Source organism: Gymnoscopelus microlampas, assembly GCF_963454915.1.
Source record: "Gymnoscopelus microlampas genome assembly, chromosome: 22".
Classification (NCBI taxonomy): domain Eukaryota; kingdom Metazoa; phylum Chordata; class Actinopteri; order Myctophiformes; family Myctophidae; genus Gymnoscopelus; species Gymnoscopelus microlampas.
Window position 1 is genome coordinate 9,294,637 of NC_139959.1, and position 25,200 is coordinate 9,319,836.

The following is a 25,200-nucleotide window of genomic DNA, read 5'->3' on the forward strand; positions in this document are numbered from 1 at the left end:
CTGCGCGACAGCAGCGATATGCCTGCTGCCGAGAAGCCCATGAAGCCAGAGAGAGAGTGACAGCCCAGTGACAGGCTGGGACACAGGGACACACAGGGCTCAGTGAGTCATACGGGACAGTGTTGACATGCCATCATTTCAGCTATAGTCTCTGAGGACTCTGGGGGCTCTTAGTTTAGAGAGAGTTCACTCATAAAGACACTGACTGACTGACTGCTGCAGAAGACTGGGTCTGAGCAACAGTGGGATACAGGAAAGTACACAGTCAAATCCTCCTGAGTGCAACTTTTAAAGTTTAAAAAGTAACCCCTAAGGATTTGACTGAGTGAATACTTAGTCAACAGCCAGTGATGCCCAACCTGTGGGCTGGGTCACACTGGTGGGCTGTGAGGTTGTTGCAAGTGGGCCCCCAAATATAAATATATGGCCATGCCCATAAATGGGTATTCGGTGGATCAGCGGCGGTTCTGAACAACTCGATCTCCATATATGACTATAGCGGGCATATCGGTCGGATCGTTCTATCCAAACGACTCTCCACCGGGCATAAATGTCCCTCGGGTCGTCAGCGACGCACGCGTCGAGTTTGAAGGCGGTCGGTCGGACGGTTCTGACTGTGCATCTATTATAGTTACGGTGAGTCTTAGGTCAGTACAGACCGAAGACTCACAGTGAGTCTGCTGGCACACTGGAACACCACTGACCTTTTGCTTGCCATGAGAGATTGGAAGATTGTTATTCTACAACTCACCCCAGGGAACTTCTGACGGTTTCACAACTGACAGTGATTCACATTTCAAGAAGGTATGGAGATTTCTCTCCAACCAAACTCTGGCCCATTGTTGTGCCACTGCACGGTGCACCTGACACATTTTAAAGCACACTACGGCATGAGCAGTTTGTGTGCTTTTGTGTTCCGTGGATAAAGTCCGCCACACTCCAGTGTGAAAACCTATTCATAAATATAAATGAGGAGGAAGTGTTATAGGACAATGATGACAAATTTAATCTACAAATTGAGTCATGGTGAAATGACAAGCAATAGTTTTGCGAAAGATTCTTATTTCAGTTGAGAGCAAATCCTATAGTAATAAAATAATTCCTTAATGTGCTTAATGTGTTAGTACCTCAACCTGTGAAAAGGGAGGACACACACACTGAAGCTTGACCTTTTCATTCGAAGATTTAATTGGAGAACAGAAGAATAAAAAGAAGGAGAGAGAGCGAGAGAGAGAGAGATTCATCTACCTGAAAGCGGTACTTAAGAAAAGTACCATTTTACATCTCAATCACATCATGCCAATACGTGTGTGGCTCTGCTCTGTGGGACTATTTATTTGTGATAATCAAACTTGAATGAAGTTTCATCATCTCATCTTAACCAAAGGTCATAGATATCACTTCACAATGGGATTCTTGAAAGCCATCTTTATTAAACAGGAGTCCTAGGCTTTTATATATTATGCATAGATTAATTTCCCTCCCACGAACCAAAAGAAGAAGAAGAAAAAAAGAACTGTGCGTGATTTCATTTATTCCTCTCACAGTGGAATAATGCCCATCAACAACGGCGCATCTATTGTGGTGCAATATGACCCAACGCTGATGTGGGATTAATTTCAAATACTTCATGAGCAAAATAATGATGTGCTTACGCATGCCAAGCGTCAGTAAACACAAACACAACGTTTTGCGTGTGTGTGTGTGTGTGTGTGTGTGTGTGTGTGTGTGTGTGTGTGTGTGTGTGTGTGTGTGTGTGTGCAGTGTGTGTGTGTGTGTGTGTGTGCACGCGCGCACGGCTTTGCCTTGTACGTTTACCGAGCTGCGAAACAAACAATGGATCTGTTGATGCCTTGTACTCATGGCCACATGGAGTCACACAACTTTTCATCTGCTGCCAATTCAGAGAAAGCTTTTAGAGGAACAGCAGGCACCTTGTTGTTCTACTCTCCAAAAACAACAGCGAAGGAGTTAGAAATAGAGAATACAGAGATAAATGAGAGAGAGAGAGCGAGATGCCATGAATCTGTCCATTTCAACAAAGATAATCCTTTGGTAAATCCCACCCAGAGGCATTTCCTGTCCACTGCCACAACCTGGACACACCTGTCAGTGGGTCTGACACCTTATCACTGGATTTGCCTCTTTCTACGGCTATTTTGGGCCGCACGCACCGCTCATTTTCAGACATTCCAAACAGCGGGCATTTTCCCTCCTTCCTGACGCACTCTCATTGACAGATACATGCTGCTCACTCACAGATCTGTAAATCTGAGAAACATAAGGCTGTCCGGCAGATGAATATGGAAATTGGCTCAATAGCCCTCCTTCAGACCATTAAGGCTCCCATAACAGCTAGGGTGCTGACAGCGCTCCGCAAATACATTGAACTGAATCTCAATATAACCCTGACGTGAATATGGATCAAGCATCCGCCATTGACCAGGGTGGAAACGCTTGTCATTCTCAAGGAATTATTTCTACCCTACCCCCTAAAAAATATCACCTAACGCTTAAAGTCGAGAGCTGGGGAAAATGTGCGTGGATTTTTGAATGAGAAATTTCCCATAAAGCCCATGGCCTCGATTTGGCGCCTGCTTACCAATATGTCTGCCTTTACTGCTCTGTAATCTAGGGAGCAAATATCAGCATCCTCCTCTGTCAGACCTACGGAGCGTGACTGTCAGAACACATGATGGAGAAGACTGCTGATGTACATGGTGTGTTCTTGTCGTGTTTGTGTGCACATTGGAGAGAGACAGAGAGACAGACAGACAGACAGAGACAAAGAGACAGAGAGAGACAGAGAGAGAGAGAGAGAGAGAGAGAGAGAGAGAGAGAGAGAGACAGAGACAGACAGTGAGTGAGATAGAAAGTGAGAAAGACTGACAGAATATCTTGAACAGGCACAAATTTACACTTAAGTTTCCATTAATAATTGTAATGGCAATATGGATTGATATGACATATCAGCTAAATGTATGTCTCTGACCCCATCAATAACTTTCTATCTGCATTAATAGAGACTTCATTGAAACATATTGGTTATTATAAGCTTACGGTATACTATGTATCCATTTTTGTTTAAAGCAATGTGATATTTCCCTCCAAGGTCCCTACAAGAGTAAAGAGTTGGTCCGTTGCTCCACCACCACGATGGAATCTGCATCATTCCTCCTGCCTCTGAGGTTCCACTATTGGCCAGACCCTCCGTTCCAGCACCTTAGCGCAGTAGTTCTCAAACTTGTTCATGTCAAGGACCACCAAAATGATACACATTAGCCCCCAGATCGAAAAGATAAGCCAGGGATCCCCAAAAGAGACGTTTTTTGTATCTAGTAGTGATTTTCAACCATTTTAATTTCAAAGAACCCAATTTGATATGCATTATAGTAGGTTCCGAAAGTGAGGTTCTGTGACCATCCTTTGGCAAGTACGTTTTGACGATTGATTTGACCTCTATGGACCCTTTAGAAAAGATTTAGCCCCCAGGTCCCTCCCAAAAATCCCGGCATTTTTTGCTAGACAGCCAAATTCAAAATGGCGCCCGGCGCCATCTCTAAAAATTTACTTTTGATCTGAATGACCTAGAATCATGTATGAAGGCACTTTTCCATACAAGTCAACCATGAGGATTCCAAATCTGACACAATTTTAATTGTAAGACCTCGTTTTGACTCCGAAATTCAAGATGGCCGACATCCAGTAGAGTAAAAACTTATACCCAGGGGGCAAAGGGGGGTATGCTGCATTTGCCCTGCCATAAAAGGTTGGCCACCAGAAATAATATCTATGACCCAGTAGGATCACAACCTATATGGACAACCCGGTCACCTTGCTGCTGGAAATCCAATATGGCCGCCTCAATATTATCAGAAAATAGCTTTGGCAATAACTTTTGAACCAGATGGGCTAGAAATAAAAACTTGGTGTCTATTTCATGGTTTCAGAGCATGAGAAACTCAATGGAATACTTATCTTTATGATTGGGTGTGTCTGGACCTTTCATTTGCATATTTCCAAGATGGACGCCACGCGAAAATGAGTTTTACTATGACTTTTACAGTGACAGCTGACTGTTATGGCAAAAAGTCTGCTTTTTAAGCAATATGAACACATTTGGTCAGTTTGAGCTTTAATTTATATGTTGTCAATATGGCTGCAGTCACAAATAATGTATGGTATTACATTTTCCCTCAGATGTATTGATTTATAGATCTATAGTTGTGGGGATGATTGCAGAGAAAAATCGGAGAAAAAGCCCACAATGTATCTTATGTATCATTTTAATAAACTAAATACAATATAAACAGACACATGCACACTCCAAGACTTGCCAAAAACTTCAACTTTAGGGCTATACAAATTAACATAGTGGTATGCATTCAAGTAACATAACAAAACATAGACTACTTAGTGACAAATAGAGTAAAGGCGGAGTTGAGGTTGCCTACAAAAGGTTCATTTTGACCTCTATGGTGCTGTCTTGCCTGCTTCTAAAGCCAATGATACTAATGGTACAATGCTATTCACTGTCACTGTTGTCATGTGTTGCACTGATCCTGCTGCATCGTGTCTCCAGTCCCTGGCAACGGCATCCTAAGTAGCATGGAATTGCCTTCTTTGCACGGGAACAGTTTTTCTGGCAGCCTTTGATACAGCTGCATGATATTGCCTTGTTCATTGACACAGGCCAGGCTGGCTCGGTAGATGCAAGGGGGACTGCATTGCTAGCACTGAGAGACCATCCATACTCTGTGAAAGAAGGAATATCCGGCTTGGCGATATGTGCACATTTATCTATTATGGTTGCTAGAACAGCTCTTCTCAGGTGCAGGTCAAAGGCATTCTCTGTCGGGGGCAGCAGCTTTAAGAGGGTTGATCTATTATTGAGGAACTTGTACACTCTAAGCTTACTCAGGTCAAAATCCTCCTGGTGGTCCGCTTTGGATGTATATACAGCAATTGTGAGGTCTCGTGCCTGATTGATGGACGTCATCTGAGAGGGAATCATAAGAGTTTTCACCAAACTCCTCAAGTGCAGAGATCCAGACGCATGATGGCCTTGAACCATGCCTTCTTCCCAGTGATATTTTGATATTTGATATTTTGCTCTGTTCTCACCCACAGCTCTGGAAGGCATCTGAGATGGGTTGCTGCATAGTAAAGGCACATGATGATGATGTCTGTGTCATTGGCATGGATGACAACTCTGTCAACTTTGTCATTCTGGACACTGTACAGGGTGTGGAGTATTATTCTTGTATCAGCCTCCTGTTGTGTGGATTCTAGTGCAGGGACATCTTCAATAGACCCCTCCTTGATCACCACACTCCTTGTCTCTTCTTTAAACCCCCCACCCAGGTAAAGATGTGTTGGACCAAGGGCCGACTTAAGTTTCACATTTTCACACCATTCGTCACAGAGGAAACTCAATAGGTTTGCCTTGTTAGCTGACACAGCAAAAAACTCCTGAGGATCTGGAGCTGTGTAATGCATACTGACTTCATATTCTTTGGTAGGTTTTGGTCAAGCATACAGTATCTGTGTTCTTGCTCAGCTGTCTTAAGACTAGGTCCACTGTACCGGTCAAAACAGAAGTGAATGATCTCTGTGCCAGCAGGCACATCATTCAACAGCAGACGTTGGTATCGTTCAGCGATTGTTCCAAATGCTTCACCTTTCAGGAACGACCAATGGCGCATGGCATACATGGCATCAATAACTACTGCTGTTTTTATGTCTTCTGTAGGCAGGTCAGGGATGCATGCAACTTTGGTCTCCTCTTTCAGGACCTTAACAAGGCTTGCCTTGGTACCTGTTCTCATCCTGCCATCTTCCTGGAAGAGGGAAGGGGGGAAGTCACTGCACTCGTGGTTGCCTATAAAGTCAACAAGGTTGAGTTCTCCACCACTGGCTATGATTTGGGTCATGCGCAGGAGGGCAGTAATTTCATTGCTCTTGCAGGTGCTGAGGTTTTCCCCTTAGATTTTTTAGATTTTGTGTTTTGAGTGTAGAAAGTGTTAAGCTTCATTATGCTTGTCTTCTTCTGTTCACTGGACAGTGACTCACACAGTGCCTTCAGACCCAGTTCTTTCACACTCATCAAGTCGTCCTTGACTGTGGAATCAGCACACTGTCCTGTAGATATGTTGATCATGGATGATGTGCTCACTGTAAATGGGTTAGTCTCCACTGCTGCCTTGACTACCATCTCTGCATCCCGGATTACACGACTCTGACCAGACTCATGGTGTGGGTCTGCCATATTGACAACATGTAAATTAAAGCTCAAACTGACCAAATGTGTTCATATTACTTAAAAAGCAGACTTTTTGCCATAACAGTCAGCTGTCACTGTAAAAGTCATAGTAAAACTCATTGTCGCGTGGCGTCCATCTTGGAAATATGCAAATGAAAGGTCTAGACACACCCAATCATAAAGATAAGTATTCCATTGAGTTTCTCATGCTCTGAAACCATGAAATAGACACCAAGTTTTTATTTCTAGCCCATCTGGTTCAAAAGTTATTGCCAAAGCTATTTTCTGATAATATTGAGGCGGCCATATTGGATTTCCAGCAGCAAGGTGACCGGGTTGTCCATATAGGTTGTGATCCTACTGGGTCATAGATATTATTTCTGGTGGCCAACCTTTTATGGCAGGGCAAATGCAGCATACCCCCCTTTGCCCCCTGGGTATAAGTTTTTACTCTACTGGATGTCGGCCATCTTGAATTTCGGAGTCAAAACGAGGTCTTACAATTAACATTGTGTCAGATTTGGAATCCTCATGGTTGACTTGTATGGAAAAGTGCCTTCATACATGATTCTAGGTCATTCAGATCAAAAGTTAATTTTTAGAGATGGCGCCGGGCGCCATTTTGAATTTGGCTGTCTAGCAAAAAATGCCGGGATTTTTGGGAGGGACCTGGGGGCTAAATCTTTTCTAAAGGGTCCATAGAGGTCAAATCAATCGTCAAAACGTACTTGCCAAAGGATGGTCACAGAACCTCACTTTCGGACCCTACTATTAGGCCATGGATCCCGATTTGATGGCATTTTTATCTCTGGGACCACAATCTATTCTACACTGTAAAATCATCAACGTCAATCTAACTCTGAGAGTGTACAAATGGAACCAAATGGACCCTTACAGGTCAATTTGGTTCCATTGTACACTGTCAGAGTTACAGACCCATAAGGGTCCATTTGGTTCTATTTGTACACTCTCAAGAGTTACAGACCTGTAAGGGTCCATTTGGTTCCTGACTATCAATCATTTGACTGGGGACCCCCTGGACCCTCCAATGACCCCTGGGGGTCCCTAGACCCCACCTTGAGAACCATTGTCTTAGCGTACTACCCCAGTAAAGCTGAGTATTGTGATGCCTCTATAACCGGCAAACACTTTCTCGGCTCTCTGCCCCCTTTTTGAAAAGACCTCGGTCTTCCACTCCTTTATAGTGAGTGTTCCAGACTTCCCAAGTTCCCACACAATGCTGAAGAGACGTCAACATCCACAACAGCCTCTCGACAACCCAAAGCCTTCAGTATTTCTGGATGGATCTCCTCAATCCCTGCAGGCTTTTCTCTGAGGAGCTGTTTGACTACCTCAGTAACTTCTTCCAGGGTAAATGATGTTGATCCCCCATCATCCCTCTGGCTCTGCTGCCTCTATCCCAGAGGATAGAGGCAGTATAGCTGGGTTCAGCAGTTCCTCAAAGTGCTCCTTTCATTGGAAATAGTCTCCAAACTGTTCAAATAAAGAAGAATCTCACAAAATAAGCTTTTACTCCCAGGTCATTTTAACCTTGTAATAACTGTGTTATTCCTCAGCTATTTAACACCCTTGTAAGATCAGAATCTCTGAACATAAAAGCAGCATTAGAAATCATGATGAAAAGTTCCCCGTAGCCAGGCATTTCAATGCCAAGCATGTGAGGTATTGTACAGTATGTAGATTGCAGGATATTGAACTAGTGAATCCTTTATAAGGAGGTGGTGATGATAGAGACCATCTACTCTTACATGGGGCTCAGCTCTATTGGCAAGGTAGAATGTGCGTTGGTTTGCCGAGTCCGAGAGTGGGGTTCGATGCCAGCTCGGCACGAATCACTACATATACAGTAGTTACAGGAGTTGATATGGTGTGTGATGTGAAATACATTTCAAATAAAGTGTATTATATGTATCATAAACTCAGATTCCACCACAGCAAACTGAAGATAATGGGCAATGTTGATGATAAAAAAAAGTCAAATATCGTATCGTATTTGTGAGCCCAATATCGTGTATCATATCACGTGAATATTGATTACACTGTATCTATTATGCTCTGTGAGCTTCACGACAACATGAAGTACATCTGTCTGCTACTTAAATGCAATAGTTGTCTTTAGTAGTTACAGAATGGTTTCATACTGTATGATTTTATGTCACCACATTTTGGCGATGACTTGGTAGAACCAAATGTGAGATGACATCCTACAGTATCCTTCAAGCCCTAACTTTAAGGGTCAATTATCTTAGAAGAACAAGAAAAAGTAAAAACTGCATACTAAGAATGTAATGACATTGTGTAATGTTAAGAGCATAACCCACTTCATCAGGAATGAAAAGGATACTGCCAAAAACACCACAGGGGCATAATTTAAGCATATAGCACATTTAATATTTTCTCTGTTGATGCCAAGCAGTAGAGCTAAGGGATCTCTAAGCATAGTGATAGAAACAGGGTCTGGGGAACTAGAAAGAGAGAGAAATAATTACCCTCTCATCCTCAAGCAAAACCCTCTGGGAAATCATACTCTGGTGTCTGTCTGTCTTGCCAGTCTGTCTCCAAACCAAAGACTCCTAGAATGCTGTGAGCCGTCTAGAAAGAGCATTTGTGTCTGTCTGTCCGTCCGTCCATCCGTGGGTAATCTTGCAAACCATCATTTTTGGGCAAGACTGACATCAACAGGGGTGCTCCTTCTATTCCGACATCTCGCCACTCCGACTAGTGGCTTCCGCGTGCGGTTAGGGTTAGGGTTAGGGTTAGGTATAGGGTTTGTTAACGTCGGAAAGGCGAAATGCACCCACATCAACAGTGATGGAAGAAGTACTCACATTTTTTACTTACAGTATGTTCGGTACTTGAATAAAAGTACAAAAGTATTGGCATTAATGTATTTAAGGTGCCAAAAATAAAAGAAGCAGAATGTCCCATTTCACAAGTTTTCAAATGTGTAAAAATCAGATCTACAAGCTCACAACGTGTCGCTTTGCGACGCGTTGTGAGCTTCTAGATCGGCTATTTCCAAATTGCCAAAGTATATATATATATGTCAAAAGTAACTAAAGTTTTCAAATAATTGTAGTGGAGTAAAAGTATAATATTTGCCTCTGAGATGTAGTGGAGTAGAAGTAAAAGTACTGAAACTTGGAAATTCTCCAGTAAAGTAAAAACACCTTGAACTAGAAAAAGTGCTCCTCGGAGCACAAGTCTCCGCCAGCAGACTTGTGTTGGGAATGTTGGGAATGTTCTACTTCTTATGTTCTAATTCTTACAAAAAATAGAACATGTTACTGTGTCATAGTAACATGACACAAGTGTCCTATCCGTCTGTATAACTGTCCTATCCGTCCTGTCTGTATAAGTGTCCTATCCGTCCTGTCTGTATAAGTGTCCTATCCGTCCTGTCTGTATAAGTGTCCTATCCGTCCTGTCTATGTAAGTGTCCTATCTGTCCTGTCTGTGTAAGTGTCCTATCCATCCTGTCTGTATAAGTGTCCTATCCGTCCTGTCTATGTAAGTGTCCTATCTGTCCTGTCTGTGTAAGTGTCCTATCCAATTGTTACAGTATCCGCCATTTCTCAGCCATTTCGTGATTATTCCTGTCTTACCTCACTTTGAAAGAGGCTAAGACTCTTTCAAAGTGACACATGTATTTATAGGCCGCTATACGTCACTAGCCAATCAGATCACACTATTTCACCGTATTGTCACGTGTCACGTGAGGCTTGACCAATGTTAGCTTGACATGTGGAAAGTGAAAACAATGTCTCCTGGCGGAGACAATACATGTACTTAGTTACTTTCCACCTCTGATGTCATCAACATGGCGTCAAGCGATCCACAGGGAAGCCATGCTGTTATTATACCCTGACTTGTTTCACTAGATTAGTCACCAAAATTATTATTATTACTATTGGCAGTGTTTTACTTACAAGTTAATCGTGTCTCGTCTGTCATTGGTTCTGAGAAATCACCCATTACAGACTGCTGCCTAGCCATCTATAAGAAGAGGGTCGGTCTGTGTGTCTGAACTGATCGACACTCATCATGTCGTGCACGCTGCCAGTAGACTAACACAACACACTAAAGCCCATAGAGCTAAAGCCCCATTTATATGTGTTACAAAGGATATGACATCTAGCATGTATGAGATCACCACCTAATCTGACACAACGGCGTGGCACAACATGACGTCACATCTTAATTATTCACAGAATAATACTGTACATACTGAACAGATAGAACTAGTCTCACACAGCTAGACAACTATTCCACAATCTCCGAATGCTATATAGAGTCTGGAACTACATCTCCCGAAATCCGAGCTGTCATCTGTTCGTCATTTCCGTTCATGCAAAGCAGCAAGCTATAGAATGCTTAGACGATTGTGATTTATATTAGGATACATTTGCGCGGCTGTAAAGATGCAACGTTAGTGGGGAGGCCTCAGCTTCACATCTGCTTTATCGCTTGATCATTTTCAGAGCTTCCGTTGCTCCAGACTGTATGACGGAAGCATTTGAAAATTGTGGGAGGCACGAGACTAAGAACTAGATACAACCAGAGAAATAGCTTGAGTAGCTATAAGATTATCCTCTTATATCACAGAGAAGCTCCTCAGGCCACTGGGATACTGAAATTTAGCACAGTCAGTCATTTCTCCACTGCTAGAGGACAGCTTCCGACTATTATTCAAAGAATCTTATTCTTCTATCATTATTCAGAATATTCTGCATGCAATCTTTTGTTAACCGTCTGACATTGAGGATTTAAGTGACAATTCACAACCCCAAACCAGTGCCTAAGTGCATCCTTCATTACACTTGTGTTGTGAGCTTGTAGATCTGCCATTTCCGGCATGTCGTACGCACAATGGAGCATAAATTAAACGTCACCGTTGTTTTATACCTTTTCCCCCCTATTTTAGAGCATCAGTGTTAATTTAATGTTAAACTAGAATCCTTTAGGCATCTTTAAAACTGCCTCATTTTTTTCCACTTGACTGATGCACTCTAATAAAGGGATGAGGATTATAGGTCCTAGGGTCGAGGAACTTCATCTTGAATGGGACAGGACACTTCCTGATCGCCTCATCTGGCGCCTGGAGAAAGGGGCCTTAATGACCTTACGGTGACATCATAGCACAGTGTGGATTGAATGCTTTAGAGCTGCAGCGTAGATGGAAGTGTGAGACCCTACGGTGGAGACTATGGTGCATGAAATGCAGTGATGATCGGGAGGTTAAAGTGAAGGCATGGGGGGGGGGGAGAGCAGGAGAGTGTGAAGAGGAAGAGATAGCAGGTAATCAAGAGTGCGAAGGAGAAGACGCTCTCGGTAAGTTAGCCGCCAAGCGGAGACAATCAGGAATCAAGAGGAGGGCAGGATGGAGCCTCTTATTCTCTTTACTCAGTGATGGAAGAAGTACTCACATGTTTTTACTTAAGTAAAAGTATCAATAGAAATAGTCTGTTACAAGCACAAGTTCGGTATTCAAAATCGACTTGAGCGACGCGTTGTGAGCTTGTAGATCTGCTATTTTCAAATTGCCAGTGTATATATAAAGTCTGAAATGGTTTTGTAATAATAATCAAAATCTACAAAGTAACTAAAGTTTTCAGATAATTATAGTGGAGTAGAAGTACAATATTTGCCTTAGAGATGTAGTGGAGTAGAAGTAAAAGTATTGAAAATTGGAAGTACTAAAAATCACGTGGCTTGTTGTGTGTATAATGGGAGCTGAGAAGGGCAGAGACGTTTTAAAGAAAAGCAATGTAATGACCTCACTAAAACTCTGTTTAATTGAGACTTTATGAGACCCGCAAGGACACCTACAAAACCAACCAACCATTCATTCATTTTTACAAAATGGAAGATTTCTGAGCATGTCAAGGATGAGTGCAGGTTTGTCTCTCTGGTTTGCTAACCTTTTCCGTGGGAGGGCAAACAATACGCTAACCTTGGTCAGTCTCGAGTCAGCCTTTGTGTCGAGACTGCCTTTGTTGTGAGTTAGCTTCGTAATTCCATGTTCTACTTTAATACCAATCAATGTTTCATTATGACAAAACCATTCCGTGTTGCTGAAGCTGTGATGGAAAACAAGTTTATTCCAGTGATGTCACTGGAATAAAAACCATGAATGGGGAAAACTACAACTGTTACATACAGTTTTTTAGCACTATCCTTGGTGGCTGTGTCCTTGTTCACTGACTTTATGGAAAAATTGATATCTTGACTTCAGAAACCATGAGTCGTCAGGTTGATGTAATGGCAGCCATAGACCATATGGGCGTGCCAGGCAGATGCTACCCACAAAATGCAGTAAATGCAGCACAGAATGTTCCACAGAAAGAAAGGGAGCTACCACTGCAAATGGCTTGTTGTTGTTGTATTGTTGTTGTAGTGAGTAGTTGTAGTTTGGACAGTCAGAAGGACTTGGTTCAAATACATACTTGAGGTCTCACATTGTCAAGGGGATGCAGTGATTCAGAGATGTAATGTGGGGCCAGCCTGTATAGTATTTTATAGGTGATTGATTATAGAGTACCGAAGTCCTGACGTGACTGCCTCTACCCCTGGGTTACGGCGTTATTTATTGTATTGGAAATCCCATAGGCAAATCGTGTCATTCATCCATTTTATGAATTACACATTCATTGGGTAACCCGTGTCGAGTCTGGCGGCCACATTTTGGACTAACAGGAGGTGAGACAGAGGAGCGACTCAGAGCGGTAGTAGTGCATTGCAGTAATCAAGACGGGATGAAACAAAAAAAACATGAAGAACTAGAAACGTCCCGCCAGGCCAGGTTGCCTACCCAGGGCAAGCACGGGTTGGAAGGCAGTGATGATAGCCCATTAGAATGGAACCTGTGAACTCTGACTGATACATCTTGATCACAGGACTCCACAGACAATAGGTCAGGGGAGCAGCTAGAGCAAGGTCAGTCAGGGAACTCAGTGCAGTCGCTTGTGTGGCTGGCCTCAGCTCCACGCTTCTATTGTCAACAATACACATTTAAATAATAGAGCACTCCATTTAAATGGGGAAGTTTGCATAGCTTATTTGCTGCTCGTCATAGGTCCTGAGAACATCTCTGAAAAACAAGACCAGGAGACCTGGTTCTGCCAGACCCGTGACACATGACGTGTCAGCCTGTGTATGCCCATATATGGACGAAAGGGGGACAGACTTTTATGGCTGGGGCCTAAGGACAAAAGGGGCATGCCCATGTATGGAGAAAACAGGTACAAAACACGCCCATGTATGGACGAAAGGGGGACAGACTTTTATGGCTGGGGCCTAAGGACAAAGGGGGCATGCCCATGTATGGAGAAAACAGGTACAAAACATGCCCATGTATGGGCGAAAGGGGGACAGACTTTTATGGCTGGGGCCTAAGGACAAAGGGGGCATGCCCATGTATGGGGAAAACAGGTACAAAGCCTCATGTAAGACCCCCTGGGTCTGGCAAATATACGGTGTATTGGTCCCTTAGCAGCTCATTTAAAACAAGCCTAAAAAAACCTGGATGGGACCTTCTTTGACCAACACCAAATTTGAAATGCCCTTCTAGAAACTGCTGCTCAACCTTCACCACCCCCGTTACCACCTGTTGTATTGGATCTGCTTTAATGTAGCCTAATAGCAGGGAATAGGAAGTCTGCTATTTGGTTAGGGGAGATGTTGTGTGCTCCCTCTGAGCACCTAAAAGCAGATGCATCATCGCCAAACCGTGCTCATTTTATATTCATAAACAAATATTTGAATTCAATTAATGAGTTGTCCTGACTGAAATGTTCAACCGGGCATTTGCCTTTGCACCAAGTTGGTTACTGAGGGGCTATGATGGATGCCCAGATAATAATGAGTTTAACACATACCATACCTACAGCCTTATTTATTCACAAAGAAGAGAACTTTTTTTTCTCTTCTAGGCCATGCTTGACATGCTTATATACCTTCCTCTGCAAGGTCGCTCATAGTGACAGCTCAGTGAGTGGTACAATTAACCCATTTAAACCGGGAAAGCATCCGTTTCATTTTAGATCTTAGCTATATAATAACATTCGTTTTATAAAAAACTATTTAGAACAGGCGTATAGAACAGTGGTTCCCAAAAATAGACAAGTTCACAGCGTGTCACTTCCTGCCACGCTGCAAGCTTGTAAATCCATTATTGAACATTTTTGAAAAATCTTCAAAAAGAAACACAACACAAATCTTCTCTTCTGAGGGGGGTCCGTCCGGCCAAATACATATAATCTTGGGGGTCCTTGACACAAAAAAGTTTGAGAACTACTTCTTTACAAGGCATTTGTGTTATCGGCCTCAGGTCTTAATGGCTTAAAACATAAGAAACATTGGCAAGTGAAGGGTCAAAAGATCAAGGATTTTTCATTCCTCCATAATGCCTTTAGAAAAGGAAACAAACGCGTCGGCTATCCAGCCTTCGTCAGTGCAATTAAAAGGGAAATGAAATCCAAGGCTTGTTTTGTTTTCCTGTACAGGTTAAAAACACAGCAAGCAACACAACAGCAATTAATAAATCTTATGAGATTTAGGTGTGCCAGAGACATGGGTGTGCTAAATGTGCAAGCGTAAATAAGTAAGCACACCTAAATCTATAACACACCCATTATTTGTATTATCTGCAGCCCTGTTGCTTACATCACAGTGTAGTACTACCATAAAGTCAGCCTTATGCAGCCTGCTATGTTTTTATCCTTCTGTCGTTTTTACCTGAACTGGAACAAATACTACGAAATCAGTCTCGGGTTTTATGCCCATTTTAGCTTGTGCTGGTTGGTCAGCTACTACTGCCCTATAGTACTCCTTCCTTCCACCCAGGGGAAATGTGAATGTATGCCTGATTTATACTGGGCTGCACATGGCGTCATCACACACAAAACATAGCTGATCTACAAGCTCACACCGTGTCCCAGTTATGTGAGCTTATAGATCGTCTGTTTTTGGGTGCGTGACACGGCATGCAACCACGTATGACTCGGGCCTTATTCTTTCACTGAAATATCCACAATTTACCACTGTGTGGTCAACTCTCATAGTCACACCGTGCTGGCCATTGGAACGCTCACGATGTGCCAGTGGTCATCATTACCAGCAGTTACCAGTGTTGCCAGATTTTGCCAGAGAAATAAGCAACCAGGTCTATGAAAACAAGCCCATAAGTAGCGACTATAGGCTACATGAGCACTTTAAAGTGGTTAGTACGATGGAATAAAACCATAGTAAATTAGTATAGTCTAGTTCTACAAATAACTGGGCATTGTAAACTGCTCAAAGACAGGTTAAAGCAGAACACAATGAACACTTTGATTAAAGACCTGACATGTTACAATACAGTATACACACTTGTAAAGAGTTTCAAATATGTAGAAAACGGTAATCATTAGACGGTGCAATCATGATGGAAAGATATTCTCTACTTCTTTTAATAGTCCACATTCTAAAATACATTTTAAAAAAGCATTTAAAACGTGTAAAAACAGCAATATTTGGACCATCTAAATAGATGCTAAAATATAGTTTTTTTTCCCCTCACATAGTTGGAAAAACAAAAATAGTGTTCAACTTATGAGTTGAAACTGTGGCACTTAGTTCAAAACTAAAAAACCTTGATCTGTACTTCAGAGAGACACGCACTTTCATCTTCAGCCCTGGGATTCACCACCTCCAATGCACCACCAAGAATCTCCAAATTAATGAAAAGTACAGATCAAAGGGCACAGAGGGGAAGCTATTTCAGGGGCATCATGATCTTTACAAAAAGAAATGAATACGGTGACGTGACAAGTTCTTGGAGAGGAGCCGCCACGTAGCGGTCATTAGCTCACAGGGGGAGGAGGGGAAGTGGCGAGGGAAGAAACGAGGGAAGAATTGACTTGTATTTCTGTGGACACGTTTGTGGAGTTCGCTGGCATTTCCGTGGGTCTGTCGGCGGAATTTACAGGTTCTTCTACGGGCTTGTTGTCTGAGGACTTCACTGGCGTGTTTGTGGTGGGCGTGTCTGTATGTTTGTCTCTTTTACTTTCGTCCGTCTGTCTGGCTGTGACGTTGTCCACCATGGCTGTCATGGTGAAATAACTGGTGTGCTGGAACTTGATCACTTCGTTACCCCAGCTGGTCCACCCGGGGTGAAGGCTTCGGGCAAACAGCTCCAGACACTGGGCTTCGGCACCTACATATGGTCTCAGTACCTCTATTAAATGATGTATAGGAGACCGGAAAGGTATAAGAGGATGAAAGATAGCAAACTCAGAATGTAAAAAAAAAATATATATATATATATCTTGAAAGATCTCTGCAATCATTTCTCTACAGCAGGGGTCTTCAACAGGGGGTCCGGGACCCCTAGGGGGTCCTTAGAGTTACTACAGGGAAAGCCAAAGACAAAATGTTTGTGTGATAGAACTTTTTTTTACATCAACCACTTGAACCCTAGAATTCCTTTTCTGAGGGGAACATTAGCCGGAAATAGCAGATCTACACGCTCACAATGCCTCGGCTATTTTCGGCAAAGAGGTTTGGTGTAGGGGAAAAAAGAGAAGATCAAGTACAAGTTTTCAAAGTATTGAGGGTTTAAGTGGTTAACTGTCTGAAAATACACATTAACATGAATCCAACACTGATGATGGTGCTGTCAAACAAGTCTATATGAAATCTATGAAAAGGTTTAATCTGCAACATAATGTTATACAATATGTAGTGGGGGGGTCCCTGCTTCATCTCTCTCTTAGCTAAGGGGTCCTTGGCCTGAAAAACGTTGAAGACCCCTGCTCTAGCTAGAAAGCACTTTGTTTGTTGGTCTACACTAGACTGTGCACTGGGAAGGTTTGTGAAGGTGGAGGCTGGCGCTGACCTTGAATATGTGAATAATGCTGTTCCAGGCGCTGCACACATTTGACAGATACGTTTCACTTCCCCACCGCCTCCTCTGTGTGCTGGTCTGTCTGTTCAGTGTTCACATGCACACATGTGCCACCATCACGCTCAAACTTGGCCAACACTCAGGAAGGTAATGAGCTCAAAAGCCCCAGAGTCACAGCCTCTCTCCATACCGAGCCTACATCTAGTCTCTACCATCCCATTCTCCCTCCCTCCCTATGTCTCTCTCTTCACGTCATAGAGACAAACGTCAGGGAAAGGTAAAGGCCAAACCTGCACCTCTCGACTCGACAGGCTCAACCGGTGACTCAGCTCTCAAAGTTGGAGAGGGAATAAGAGCTCTAATTACCCTATTAAGCCTCTGAGAGGGGACAGTGCATCAGACTTTTGCCAAGAAATTGCTGAAGAAAAAGTGTTATATTACTTTCACACTTACAACCATCTTTCGGGCGACGCAAGGTGCCTGACATTTTCCTGAAATTCACATTAAACTGATCTTGCAGTGGCCAGGTGAGAAATACGATTATGCTGTGGAGGGCTCTATTCATACAGTTATAACAATCACTTACAGTAATTACACCGAGTACCTTCATTAAAGCAGCATTATGTAACTTTCCTCTTCTACCCCGGATTTGAACCTGGTTTCTGAAATTTTTACCATTGAGCTAATAGAGCCAGACTGCTTGCTCGGGGGATAAATTGAACCTTGACCATCAGCTCAAAATTCGAGTCAGATCCTGTGTTTAGGTGAGACATGACCTTGCTTTGACACAATCTAAATGTTTCAATAGAAGAGCAGGGAGACTAAATATAACCACCCCAATTAACACAATTACATGTTATTAATTAATAAAAAGTTACATAGTGAGGCTTTAACTACCCAGTTAGCTCCCATACTTACAGTATGGCTACATTCCCCACAGGTAAAACACAAGGAAACAAGGAAGTTCAACATGCACACACCAATTCAAATGAATTGTATACTAATGACTCACTTCAACATATAAACTCCAACAGTCCGTGGCAGATGCACAAGGCAGTCAAAAGGCAGGCATAGCCAATAAAGTACTCAACTTGGTTTTATTGTAACAAAGGGTAATGTTACTTTTAGGGATATGCATGCCAGGCTAAAGTTTTCAAATATTCTACTGCTCTTAGGGACGAATATTAACACACAAAGCGTATTAAACATAAATATACACCAGAAAATCTGATCGGCTCAGCTGATAAATCAAACGACAATAAATCAAAATCACACCATTCACCCATAGCCGCATTGCTTTGGCCTAGCAACTGGTTTTCATAATCAACAGAAACAAAAACGGTAGTATGTTTAAGACTCACATGAAAATCGAATGTGGAGACTGGCATGATTATTCGAATATTTGAACTCATCCCTAGTTACTTCAACCTTCACAAATATGAAAATGTTAAGGAACCCCTAATTAACAAAACAAAATTCAAATCATTCACATTCAAAGTGTAAACAGCATTCCCTCCTCCACCAAATGTAATATGGAGAGATCAGGAACGCGCATCCACGTTTAACATGGAGGCATGTTCCCTATCACGGTGAGCATCTGCTCCAGAAAGAATCATTTCAAGTTATGTTGTTGTTGAAGACATGACTCCTATATCTACAACTTGTCATCATAGGGAGCTACAATAAATGAGAGTTGAGTTTTGCGCACACAAATACTAAAGCAAAAAAGTAATGCCAAAAGTTACTAATATAATGCAATAACTAGCAAAGTAACACCATTACTTTTTAGAGAAGTAACTAGTAAAGTAACCAAGTTAGGGTGAGTACACACTGTAGGATATTTGGTCCGATTATTATTATGTTCGCCGACAAAACCTCCCGACTTATTTTAAAGGCCTACAGAGAGACACTGGGTCAGGGGCCCGGCTGTGAGTGCTACAGAGAGACACTGGGTCAGAGACTCCATGAGCCCTTGGCTCCCTGGTTATGGCGTATTGGCTACTGAGGTCACAGCTTAAGTCTAAGTTAAGATTACAGGAAGAAGACTTTTCATGTTATCGATTTTACTTCCTTGAAGTCATTTTATTTTATCTGTGTCTTTATGGAACGACTCCTTCAGTCAAATTAGTTTATTTCGAGGCAGTACTTCTTTTGCACTTCCATATTGCTTGCAGTTTGCAACTTTGCACACAGGTTTATTAACAAATCAGTCTGATTGCATACTTCATTTCTGTACACTATACTGCAAACAGGGTATTATTTTGTATTCTAAGTATACTTACTGTCTGTTCTTGAGTGTACTCCCAGTACAGTGAATCTCCTAACTATCTTGCTTGACATGGCAATATTGAGTCTTGACAATTGAACATCCATATTGCAGCTCTTTGAGGTACAATAAAAAGGCATCACACAAGTGATCGCCTCAGGTTTGCAGTTGCATTTGTTTTTCATACTTCTAGTGCTCATTTTCCAGCTTTGATATAACCACATCTAACTAATAGCAGAGTATAGTAAGAGTATTATGTAGAACAGTGGTTCTCAAAGTGGCGCCCAGGGACCCTCAGGTGTTCCTTGAGGGGGTTCCAAATGGACCATTACAGGTCTGTATAACTCTGAGAGTGTGCAAATGGAACCAAACAGTTCCATTTCCCTTACAGGTCCATTTGGTCCTATTTGTGCACTGTCAAGAGTTGTGGGGGTCCTTGAAATTAAAAAAAGGTTTGAGAACCACTGATGTAGAACAGTGGTTCTCAACCTTTTCAGGCCGCGTCCCCCAAAATAATCATATTTGAACTGGGGACCCCCCACCCTGACAAGCACTTGGAATTGTAGGAGTTGAGAGGCATTACATGTATTCGGTTCTACAGATACATATTGTGAAAATAACCAATCTTCAAGCTGTGGATTCAAGCACTCAGGCAGACTTCGTCATAACCATTGTAACACACACGCGTCAGTGTCAGTAAACAATAACCTGCTATTTTCACAAAGAAAGTATTGTCTATTTCTATGGAGCTAAAAGGACACTGAGCAACACCTTCCTGTTCTGTTTTGCCCTCCATAGACAGCACAATAAATCGCTTTCCCCTGAGGGAGGGAAATGACGTCAAGGCTCTCTTATTCATAGGCTCCCTACATATTCATTGTCAAGGTCTCACATTGCTGTCTTAACAGCACACAACTTACTGAAGACAGGGGGGGGGGGGGGTTGCAAATATAAGCGACAAAAGTTTTATAGTCAGTCAGTTTGGATCTGCCAAATCAGTTATTGTAAATGAATACATGGTAAATGGCGTCTAATATCATAAACATAATATCCAAGGCGCTTTACAATGTGCATTACATTCACCCATTCACACACCGACGGCGGAAGAAACCATGCAAGGGACCAACCAGCTCATCGGGAGCAATTAGGGGTTCAGTGTCTTGCTCAAGGACACTTCGTCACTAACTCTGGGGGAGCCCGGGATCGAACTGGGAACCTTCCGTTTCCCAAGCGGCCGCTCGTACCTCCTGAGCTATTGCCGCCATAAACACATCTCTCAATGTTTAAAACTGCAAACATAACTGATGTGAGAAGTACTCCGAAATGCTTTTACCCTCCGTGAAAAAAACACTATGATGGAACTCTTTCTTCATATTTGGATCATGTCACAGGACAGTGCCCAGCAGGATCGCAATCATACATGCTGTAGCATTGCCCTCTAGTGGTTATATTTTACTAGTACATCAGCCAATAGTGACACCCAGTAGTAGTAACCAGACAAATGGTGGGAATATTTACCAGAAAGTGAGGGCTTCTGGGAGTGAAGAGCTGATGGGACACTGACAATCAAACGCTGGTCCTCCACAGGGACTTCTGACTTCATTGAGGAGCTGAAAAAAGACAAGTAGGTCAGGGAAACAAATATTACTACACTTTATTACATTCATAGAATTACAGTAAAAAAATAATATAGGATGAAAAATGATTTAGCTCATTGGCATAGAATAACACTTATAAAGGCTATATTCAGACCTTGGGGAGATCTTTCCAGCCTCACGGTATCGTCCGAGCACCAACACTTCATAAGGCTTCTTGTGCTGCGAGTCCAGTGGAAAGACAAACTCACCGGACCTGGTGACCTGAGGGAAAATAGCACACCCTCAATGCATCTTAAAAATGCCAAACAAGGCATGAAATTTTACTTTATGATTAATTGTCATACAAATAATTGCGATTAACCATTTAATTGTGTTTTTGGCATTGAACATTGGAACATACGTACACATGTAAATTACATTTCTGGTTGCATATTTGCCAAAATAAAAAGAATGCACAGGGCAGATATGATTAAATGTAAAATACAAAGAAATGACTGACAATGGCCGGTACCAATAATCAAAATAAATAAAAACTTTGTCCAAAATAGGACAAAGTTATACTTAATAAAAACCGATAACTAAACTTTTTGTTACCACAGACTCCCATGGTGCGTTGTCCTCTTAAAACATTTGGTAAGAGAGAATGGTCGCACGAGTGACAAGAGCCTTCCCACACTGACAAAGGCTGGATAGCCGAAACGTTTGTTTTCCTGCAAGGCATAATGGAGAAATAAAGAACTGACTTATCTTGTCAGTGGTGTTCACTCTCCATTCCGACATCTCACCACTTCGACTAGTGGCTTCCGCGTGCGGTTAGGGTTAGGGTTAGGGTTAGGTATAGGGTTCGTCAACGTCGGAAAGGCGACATGTCGGAAAGGAGAAATGCACCCCTTGTCAGTGTGTCACTCTCTTGAGTCTGGTCTCTCTTACCAAATGTTCATACTTAAAAAAAAAAACCCACACATTTAAATAGTGGAAATAGTCAATCTTTTTTTTGTATGAACATTTTTGAACAGATGAATTTATAACGATGACTGGAAACGAGTCTGAATAGTACGCTAAATAATTGCCATTATCTGGAGTAATTGCGATCAGGCGATTATGTGATAATAGTGACAGGCCTAACAAGGCGTGCGATAGCCACACTCCAGTGCTTCAGCAGCCCAAGGCCAGGGACTCCTTACCTTGACCCAGAACTATTCAGCCAGTACTTCTACGTTTCTACGCCCCCAGTGTGGGTACAGCTCTTACCTTGACCCAGAACCATTCAGCCAGTAGTTCTACGCCCCAGTGTGGGTACAGCTCTTCACGGACATATCGCAGGTGGCTGGGCCTGTTCGTAACCCAGGTGACCACTAAGCAGCCCGGGGAGGCCAACAGTTGAATGGGGAGAAACTTCAGCTTGGATGAGGGCAGAAATCTGTACCTGCATAAATATAAATACAGCTTTTCTGTTATTGATTGACATCTTTATTGAAAAATTGCATATTCATAAACATGTCTGTCAAAAGGATAAAAAGACAATGCTTAAGAGCCTATTCCACTGTGGTCCTTTGAGTGTAAGTGCACGTGTGTGTGTGTGTGTGTGTGTGTGTGTGTGTGTGTGTGTGTGTGTGTGTGTGTGTGTGTGTGTGTGTGTGTGTGTCACGTGTAAGGGGGTTTAGGGCACAGATATTTAGTACAGAAGAATAAAATCAAGAATATATTATTAAACTGGTTAGTTGGATTCATTGTTCCACCCTTACATGTCACTATGATGTTGTGTTTAACTGTATACCTGCCACTCCTTTTCAGGGACTTGTTCTCCCATGGTGGATCCATAACTATTAGGTCAAATCTCCTTCCGTCTGTATCGGAAAACAAACAGCAACGGTTAGGCTCAAAATGCATGTGAATATTAACAAGAAATGAAATCAGGACGGACTGTGACTTTCTAGTTGGAGTTAGCTGATATTACCTCAAACCAGTGTTAATTTCGTCGACTAAAACTATGACGACAACAAATGTCATCGACTACCTTTTTTCACAGAAGAAAACTAAATAAAAACTAAATAAAAATTAAGCTATGATGACTACCGGTAAACATATTGACAATTTCATCAACAAACAAAAACAAGACTAAAATGTTGAGGAGGGACTACTGGGGAAGAGATCCAGTAGAACTGAGATAAGTCATTTTAAAATGTGACAAAAACTAAATGGAATAAAACTAAATTAACACAAACCAGAAATGATGACAGTTTAGAAAGATGGTCCCAAATGTATGCTCCATTTGGTTCAATCACTGACCCCGTGAAGGTACATTTTTACACCTTAGTGTGTGTACCACTCTCACTCAACACATTGTACTATTACAGCAGGCTGATACATCTCCACTCACAATCGACTAGCGGTTGCATGGCGGAGAAGTCAGAGAGCAAGAAGGTTGTCTGTGGAGGTATTACATATTTCTCGCCCATCAGTGTAACCTCCACAGCCCAGTCCGAGCTGTTCTTCGTTATTTGAGAAAACAAATCAAGGTTTGTCGCACAGCCGTCCTCCGTGGCAATAAACTGAACGAGGTTGTTGTCCTGGTCACCACCATCCACTAGAGGGAGCTCTTTGGCCATGTCACAAAGGGCTGCTAGGTTACAGTCCAGGTTGGGAAGGGGCTCTTCCATGGAAGCTGAAACACCTGTAAGGTCATAAGGTTAACTTGGTCTTTCACCCATATCTTTGGAGATAAGAGGTCTTTCACCTCTTATCTCCATATTTTAACTTTTTTTTTTTTTTCGTAAATGAATGCAAAAGTAGTCGATCTACAAGCTTGAAAAGCGGCGCAAAATGACACGTTTTGAGCTTGTCGATCTGCTATTTTTTTTATTTGAATCCCGAAAAGTAACAGTTTTGGACATCAGGTTTCCACCCGACAGACAATGAGTAATATGAAGGTTGAGATTTTCAGAAGTATAAAATAAGGCTTAAGTTATTAAAACCAGTAAAAAACAACACTTATGTCCTATTAACAATATGCAAAATCCAAGACAAGCCTTCACTCCATAGAGGGCGAGGACCATTTTGTTGATATAAGGTTGATGTAGTTCAACTCAACTCAACTCATGGTAATTAAGGATGTAAAAAAACAAGCTGTGCAGTAGAGGAGGAGGAAGCAATGGGATTATTTGTTAATGAGTGTGCATGTGTAGTACGTCTATGTGAGTGGAATACAAGAACGCTCGCCCCAAAACAGGTCCTATTCCTAAACGTAACCTCGGTAAACTATGCCTGCCCTACACCTAACCTTATTCATAAACGTAACCTCAGTAAAACTATGCCTAAAATGGGGGCGAGTGTGTTTTAGGACGAGCGTTCCGGTTATCTGTGAGTGTGCATGTGTACAGTAGGTCTATGTGAGTGTGCCTGACTGCCTGCCAGTCACACTGTTGATAAAGTCATTATACACACCATCCAGATATCCATGAGATTTTGCACCATTCACCAAGGATTTAGTTCCTTCCAGAATGACAGCCCTGATCTGTATCAGTATCAGAATAAATTGTATTAGCCAAATACATTTGCACTTTGGTTGTCTGCCAGACACAATTGAGTATGAAAAATAATTAAGAAAGACAGATCTAGAATACAAATGCAAACATAAAAATACAACAAAAAAAAACACATCTTGACACGTTGTGGAAATCGTTGGCAAAATGCCAGTTGCCAAACCAGACTGGATAGCAATTAATGTGATGATAATTTAGGACTTGGAGGTAAGTAAATGAACATCTCCAAAGTACAACTTACCTTGTCATGGTAGACTTGAGAATCAATTTCCCCTTGGTTTAGATCACTGTGTCTCCGTTTCCTTTTCTGGTGATAGAAATATGAGTATAATAACCATAGGAAAATATGAATAACAGCAGTGGTGGAAGAAGTACTATTTTTTTTTACTTTAGTAAAAGTATCAATACCACAATGTAGAGATACTCCGTTACAAATAAAGGTCTGTTATTCAGAATTTACTTTGGTAAAAGTACTAAAGTATTGGCATCAGAATATACTTAGTACCAAGTACCAAAAGTAAAAGTACTCATTATGCAGAATGCCCCATTTCAACTTTTAAAAAATGTATGCAAATCTTTAGAAAATAGCCATTTCATGTCTGTGTCCTGTCCTGTGAAATGTCCAT

The 25,200-nt window shown here is 42.0% G+C and overlaps 1 protein-coding gene across 2 annotated transcripts in view; it reads right to left on the minus strand.

Moving 5' to 3' along the window:
* The window catches only part of mettl4 (methyltransferase 4, N6-adenosine), a 90,405-nt gene that overhangs the window by 63,561 nt on the left and 1,644 nt on the right, over positions 1-25,200 (minus strand). The window contains exons 2-9 of one of the 2 annotated variants that reach the window (XM_084048774.1): positions 24,816-24,881; positions 24,477-24,546; positions 23,413-23,706; positions 22,810-22,879; positions 22,284-22,458; positions 21,187-21,293; positions 20,953-21,044; positions 15,717-16,499 (exon numbers count right to left, since the gene is read on the minus strand). In XM_084048774.1, the coding sequence (XP_083904900.1) occupies positions 16,126-16,499; positions 20,953-21,044; positions 21,187-21,293; positions 22,284-22,458; positions 22,810-22,879; positions 23,413-23,706; positions 24,477-24,546; positions 24,816-24,881 (1,248 nt within the window). In that variant the 3' untranslated portion in view covers positions 15,717-16,125. Of the gene's footprint in view, positions 1-15,716; positions 16,500-20,952; positions 21,045-21,186; positions 21,294-22,283; positions 22,459-22,809; positions 22,880-23,412; positions 23,707-24,476; positions 24,547-24,815; positions 24,882-25,200 lie in introns of those variants that run through there. The other variant, XM_084048775.1, reaches the window with a different exon arrangement.